At 41.4% G+C, this 7132-nt stretch overlaps 1 protein-coding gene across 1 annotated transcript; it reads left to right on the top strand.

Moving 5' to 3' along the window:
• The first annotated feature begins 1145 nt into the window (after nt 1-1145).
• On the top strand, nt 1146-6820 carry LOC138956730 (DNA mismatch repair protein Mlh1-like). Its single transcript, XM_070328010.1, has 6 exons — nt 1146-1347; nt 2895-3003; nt 3430-3493; nt 4276-4440; nt 5179-5271; nt 5667-6820. Exons 1-6 carry the CDS (start codon nt 1146-1148, stop codon nt 5976-5978), a joined length of 945 nt encoding a protein of 314 aa, XP_070184111.1. The 3' UTR covers nt 5979-6820.
• Nucleotides 6821-7132: the final 312 nt, after the last annotated feature.

Below are 7132 nucleotides of genomic sequence, written 5' to 3'. Positions count from 1 at the left end.
TGGCATGTACACGTTAGCTATGAATGGTAACTATTATTTTTGTGTGTGAGTTCTGTCCCCTGAATAGCCTTGCATACTCCAAGGCTTTTATTGTCGATCTTTTCACAGTTTTCTTTGGTGAGGTCACCCCTCAAGGTCAGCCTTTGTTTTTGTACAGCTTTTCTGAGGTAGCTGTGATGCAAGGACCCCCTTGGAACCAGCCAAAAGTGTCCCTATATTGTGGGCGTTTTTTGGTTCGAGTCATACTTTGATCAAGTTAATATCAATAACAAAATGTGCACTGTATTGCTCATTTTGTTTGTTTGTTCGTTCATGGGCTGAAACTCCCACGGCTTTACGTGTATGACCGTTTTTACCCGCCATTTAGGCAGCCATTCGCCGCTTTCGGAGGAAGCATGCTGGTTATTTTCGTGTTTAATAATAAGAACATTTATATAGCGCTAAATCAAAAACTTTCGTTAAAAAGGCTTGCTCTAAGCGCTTGACATCTAAACTAAAACGTCATTCACACTCTTTACAATGATGTACAAGAACTTCATGTCACACTCTTTCATTCAGTATAGCACCATTCACACAGTGGATTACAGGATCTTTTTCGTGCGCACTTGGTCTTGTGCTTGCGTGTACACACGGGGGTGTTCGGACACCGAGGAGAGTCTGCACACAAAGTTGACTCTGAGAAATAAATCTCTCGCCGAACGTGGGGACGAACTCACGCTGACAGCGGCCAACTGGATACAAATCCAGCGCGCTACCGACTGAGCTACATCCCCGCCCCTTTGGAGGTTGTGAATGGTGTTTTTTTCTGTAGATGTCAAACAGTTAGTTGTAGATAGTATTAGGTTTTGCTGCTGCCTGATACTTTTTTCAAGCCGAACAGCAGACGATGTGTGTTTTGCTTTTTGGAACAATTAACAGCTATAATTATTGCCACAGATAAGCAGACACATCTATAGATTGAATGTGTGAAATGCACTTGTGTCCGTACGTACCTACAACTTTGCTGAGAAGGACAGACAGGGAGAATGTCGTGGGTGAGTTTTGATTCAGTATAACAAACGACAAGTGCCTTGTTCAATGCAATGCTTATTATTCTCTCAGGTGCCCGAATTCCGCATTGCTCTCACTTATAGTCTTAGTTTATAATGGTTACTTCCCTTTATTTGATAACGACAACTCCATTGATTTTTGTTGTTGTTGATTTTTGTTTGTTTGTTGGTGCTACTGTTATCAGTGTCGGAAAGGAGCATCCAGGGGGCAGCGCTAAGTCGGCGACACACAGACGTGAGATCAAGTTGAGCAGTATTCTTTCCCTTCGGCAAGACATTGAGAACAACGCTCATACAGGTCTGTCATTCCTTTCTCATGACATTTTCCCTTGGGAGTATATTGTAAAATGATGGCGCTAGTTATATTCCCAAAAAAGCATATCTTTGAAATTTTGAATCCAGGCTTTAAACTTTTGTATAACTATTTTTGTACGATAAACATATTTCGAACACTTTTTTAAGCATTAAAATGTTACCAATGTCATTTCCAGAATGTTCACATTTGCACCTTTAAAACGCCGGAAATCCTCGGTTTACGGCGTCGTTGCTATAAGTACTGGCTCAAAGAAGAAAAGTTTGGAGACTTTGTGTTATTGTTATTTTGTAGCAAAAACAGGTTAATATTAGTGTTTAAACAGGATAGTCTTATCTATGGGCCCTGCAGAGTTTATAAGAGTGCTATGTTGCAAATTGGCAACAATTATTGTGTGATAAAGTTCATTGTTAATGGTCGACACTCTTGACATTAACATTAGTGACATTTGAGCTACGGTGACATCTGAGTGGCTTTGGGCGTATAATCGTCTTGGAAGCCACAACAACATTGTACAGCTGAGTTTTGTGTTATTTGTGTGCTCTCTCTCTCTCTCTCTCTCTCTCTCTCTCTCTCTCTCTCTCTCTCTCTCTCTCTCTCTCTCTCTCTCTCTCTCTCTCTCTCTCTCTCTCTCTGTTGGATTGTGTGCGTACGTGTGTGTATGCATGTATGTGTGGCATGGTGTATGCGTGTGTGTGTGTGTGTGTGTGTGTGTGTGTGTGTGTGTGTGTGTGTGTGTGAGTGGTGTCGAATTTTCTTTTCCCATATGCATTATATTGACATGTCATGTTCAATGTTTTATAATTCATTAGATATTCGTATAGGTAATGTAGTGGTTTGCAATACTGTATGATTAGCGTTGACATGTATAATGTATAACCTTTTCTCGTTTTTTTTCTTTTTTTCGTGTCGGTTTACAACTGTCTTTTTTATTGTCTCCATCATTATGTCTTAGTTTGAGCAGGGAGAGATTGTAAGACTAGGCGTCAGCCTTTAATCTCCATCCTTGAGTAATAAAGTTGGAAACCTGGAAGAATAAGGTTTTAGAGTACATCCACTTTTCTCTGACACACTCTCCCTGCATGTACCTCGTTTTTGTGAATGTTTGCGGCTCTTAAGTTGAAAAGTTACTTTGAGGGAAGGGAGCTTACTGAGCAGTGAATGTTGCCTTTCTGTGCTTTCGTTTTATGGTGAAGTTCTTTCCCTTCTTTCGTTTCTTTTGACCTAAGGCTTACAGACATGCCATTGCTGAGTTCGTGGTGGATGATGACTTTGCAGCACATCTGCTGCACTTAAAACTGAATAGATTTGTTTTACCAGACACAGGTATTTCTTGTTTTAACATGTCAGTTTTGGTGATCTGGCAGGTTTTCCTTTTTTTTTTACACGAAGTGTGTGTGTGTGTGTGCCGTTGTGTGTGTGTATGTGCGTGCGTGCGTGCGTGCGTGTGTGTGTGTGTGTGTGTGTGTGTGTGTGTGTGTGTGCGCGTGTGTGCGTGCGTGCGCGTATGTTTGCGTGCGTGTGAACGCCAGGGCTGCGAGAGTTGTTTCAGGATCACACGTTCGTAGGCTGTGTGTCCGAAGAACTGGCACTGGTTCAGCACCAGACCAAGCTCTACCTGGTCAACACACACCGTCTCAGGTGAGCATACTCGAAGTCAACAATGTTGACAGATATTTTAGATATCTACACAGGCTCTGCAAGTTCAGGTTTGTTAGGACTAAAGTATTGTCCTCTTGGTGAAAGTGTCTTTGGATAATGAATACGAATTTCAGTAACCTTACTGGTATAGTCAAGAGTTCACGACTTACAATACAATACAATACAATACAATACAATACAATACAATACAATAATACTTGATTATCTCAAAAGAGGAATTACATGGCAGTGTGACTTAAATCTCCTCTGTTGCCATTTCAGCAGATTGAAGCACGCGCTTTTGTTTTGAAAATACAGAAAAGTTAGTCTCAGTTTGCTTTTCTCTCCATTACTTGTAAGTTTCATAAGTTAAAGTAAATGTAGTTAGCATGTATCAGGCACTCAATACTTATTCTGTATTTTCAGCAAGCATCTGTTCTACCAGCTGATCATGTACGACTTTGGAAACTTCGGCGTCCTGAGATTATCTGTGAGTTTTTGTTTGTTGCCGTGGAACCCCCCTTTTAAGACCTCCAAAAATCTGAGAAAATCAGGTCTTAAAAAGGAGGAAGTCTAAAAATGGGGGTAATTTTACAGTGGTTATGAACAAAAAGTCTGAGAAAACAGGGTCTTAAAAGGGGGGGATGAGTCTTAAAAGGGGAGTTCCACTGTAGTTTGATTGTTTTGTTATTTGTTTGTTTGTGGTTTTTTTTTTGTTCTTGAAGGGATTCTATTGTTTCTGCATGTTTTTGTAGAAGACATTGTAAAGGCTGCCAGCTGCAGAATGATTAGTTGTTTTGAACAAGAATGCAGAATGTTCTGGCGACACGATCCAGTCAAATGTGCGTGGCAAGATTTTGTGAAGTCATCAATTCACATTGTGACAGAATTGATGAGATTCGTTTCGATGTAATAAGTCAACATGCTCAGGGATCGTATCTTTTGCTAACATCTTAAACACACGACTGTTCAGATCTGTTCTGACAAGTTCTATCGCTCAGTAGTAATGCAGCCAGTCAAATTCTTCCATGAACAAGTTGGCGTCTTGTGACGAAATAACATTCCCGAGCAAATGAAATGATCATGTCACAATTCGAAAAAAAAATATGCACCGGATGTCACGTTTTAATGACGTGTTTCCGCCCTTTACACACTATCCGTCCCTTTCGTAAATTAACTTAATTCATGTGCACAGTTATGGCATTTATGACGTCATTACTTTCTTTGGATGATCTGCCCCCTTTTGTGACGTAATGAGTACATTGTGCACAGGAGCCGGCGCCAGTGTATGACCTGGCGATGCTAGCCCTGGACAGTGAGGACAGTGGATGGACACCGGCTGACGGTCCCAAGGAGGAACTGGCCAAATACGTCACCGACTTTCTTATGACTCATGTGGATATGCTATCGGACTACTTCGCTATGCAGGTTGATACGGTGAGTTGGGCCGGGCTGGGTGAGCGGGAGTGGGTGCCGTTGTGGGTTGGCTGCGCCGCGCCGGCTTAAAATTGGTTCATTACTGCATTTGGCGGCGTGTGGTAAACAGACTGTGTTGCAGATTGTGGGAATAAAAGGTTCTGTTCATTTTATCTTTATATGGAACTCAGTTGGACTCTGTGAATTACTTGCTCCGCTTACCTAGTAGGGCTGAACAAGAAGTGATTAACTTGTCGACGATTAGCGATTTATAAATTCAAGTCTTTCCTACAAATTAGTAGGCTGTTTGTTAGTCTTCTTTGAGCGAAAGGAGATGAGTCAGAGGGGAATAAAACTGTTGGATGTTATGTTCGTTTCATGAACTTAGTTAAAAACCTGTACTCACCAATACAAGAACGAGACAAGACGGTACGAATTTTCGCTTATGGAAGCTTCATCAGGAAAAACAAGAACACAAAAGACAACAAAAAGCAGACGCAACACGGAACGAACAAGGTTTGAAAGAACTTCTTTCAAACCTTGTTCGTTCCGTGTTGCGTCTGCTTTTTGTTGTCTTTTGTGTTCTTGTTTTTCCTGATGAAGCTTCCATAAGCGAAAATTCGTACCGTTTTGTCTCGTTCTTGTATTGGTGAGTACAGTATTCCTTTGTTTTTTAACTTTGTTCATCTTACCACAGTCACTTCGTTGTTTAGTTTTCATGAACTCATGTTAGCATCCTCTTATTTGTTCCCTGACCAGGAGGGAAACTTGCTGACACTACCAATGCTGCTGGACAAATATATCCCACCCTTGGCCGGGCTTCCTATGTTCATTCTGCGGCTGGCGACGGAGGTATTTGTCTCTCAGTCTTCTTGTCTGTCTGTTGCTTGTACATTTGTGTGCTCTAATAGGTTCTATCTGTGTCTGCCTTCCTGACTTTATTTATTTATTTATTATATTTAGGGTATCGTATGTTACATACATAGTAGAGTAGAAAGAGAATATGTGTTTATATCGTTTCTGGTAAGTTTGCATCGCAGTGTAAGACATTTCTTTATCATTATAGGTACATTCAGGGTTTGTTTGGGAAGGAAAAGGGCAGTTGCATAATAACGCGTGAAATGAAGATTTTATCGGGGTGAAAGTGAGACTGCAGTAAGGGACCTTGATGTAAGTATAATGAGAAAAGAAAGAGTCGCATTAAATCCTGCACTTGCGGCATTAACATGTTTTTAATTTTGCGGCAGGTGACATGGGACTCTGAGAAGGAATGCTTCAAAACGTTTGCCAAGGAACTCAGCGACTTCTACGCCGTCAAAAAGAACCTGTACGCCGAGGTCACGGCCAAGGACACTCAGCAAGGTCAAGGTCAGGGAGAGGGGAGCAGCCAAGGTGAGGCCAAACAGGAAAAGGGAGATAAGTGGCAATGGGCTGTGGAGCACGTTATCTACCCTGCTTTCCGTTCGCTGCTCATGCCTCCCAAGTCTGCGTCAGAAGATACCAGCGTGTTGCAGCTTGCCAACCTTCCGGATCTGTACAAGGTCTTCGAGAGATGCTGAACCCGTGAGGGTTTTGCAGGTGGCAGAAGATACAGTAGTGCTGTAGACTGAATATTTTTTTTTTTTTTTTTTTTTTGGTAATTTTTTTTTATTACTGTTGTATGTGTGTATGTGATTAGAGGTACCGTCCTTCCCGTGTACATTATACATCATGCTCACCGCCACAGATCTGTCCAGGCTGTTCCATAGAATAAGATCATGCTTTCACTTGGACACTAAACAAAAGTCAGTTGCATGGTAAAAGTCGGTGAAGTGTGGGAACTTTTTTGCTGAGTCAATTGAAGTAACTCTGTCAAGGTTTTAGCGGTTGTGCAAGAGTCGCTTTTTTTTGGAATGGCCAATACTGTCTCGTGAGATTGTTTGCCTCAGTGTTTCCAAGAAAAGCAACTCTTCAACAACCCAAGCAAACTCGACAGAGTTATTTCTGGAATTGTTGTAGCAGGCGCCGATTACGAAACTAATTCTGCAAGAAAGTCCGCTCGCACAGTAAGTTGACAGGTCATTGAATTTAAGATTGTGTTCACGCTGAAGGTTGCCTTTATCCCATGTAAAGGCCAGACTGTCCAGATCTGCTGTTAAAGCTGACTGGTGGGTTACAGGTCTGTAATGCGTGCGCATGCAGGAGAGAGAGAGATGCTTCTCATTTTGTATGATGTATGCCTGGGCTTGAACTGGAAAAAACAAAGCATTCCTATTCCAGGAGAGACAGTTGTGCAGTATGCTGGTTATATGCTCTGTGTTTGAGTTTCTTGGTGTCATCATGTGTGTGTATGAAAAGATATACTTCTCGGAGTTATACCTTGTATTTGTAGCTTAGCTTAAAATTAAACAATTAAAGCATTTATGTTCCAAAATCGGCGCGTGTGTGTGTGTGTGTGTGTGTGTGGGGTGTCAACACTGCAAAAAGAAACGATTAAATCAAATAAATTTAAAATAAATAAAACACAACCAGTTGCTGTGACATTTATTATGCACAACACGTTACGTCACATTGTTTCTTTGCGCTCTCATGACGCTTTACGTCTAGGGTGATATCTGACTTGTTTCATTCAAACCCAACTTTGCAGAATGTTTATACACTCTTGTTGTGTGGAGTAGGCACCATTCTATTATGATAGACGTTTCGTGCAACACTTTCAGCCCAAAAGGTAGGT

The sequence above is a fragment of the Littorina saxatilis genome, unplaced genomic scaffold (genome assembly GCF_037325665.1).
Source record: "Littorina saxatilis isolate snail1 unplaced genomic scaffold, US_GU_Lsax_2.0 scaffold_2959, whole genome shotgun sequence".
NCBI classification, from domain to species: domain Eukaryota; kingdom Metazoa; phylum Mollusca; class Gastropoda; order Littorinimorpha; family Littorinidae; genus Littorina; species Littorina saxatilis.
The sequence above is the reverse complement of the archived record's forward strand: the minus strand, read 5'-3'. Positions and strand labels throughout refer to the sequence as shown.

Bases quoted from the DNA above. Each gene is read 5' to 3' on its own strand.
- LOC138956730 (XM_070328010.1), top strand. From the start codon at position 1,146: ATGGTTACTTCCCTTTATTTGATAACGACAACTCCATTGATTTTTGTT. The intron at 1,348-2,894 runs GTCTGTCATTCC...TGTGAACGCCAG, and splicing joins TGAGAACAACGCTCATACAG to GGCTGCGAGAGTTGTTTCAG. The intron at 3,004-3,429 runs GTGAGCATACTC...CTGTATTTTCAG, and splicing joins GTCAACACACACCGTCTCAG to CAAGCATCTGTTCTACCAGC.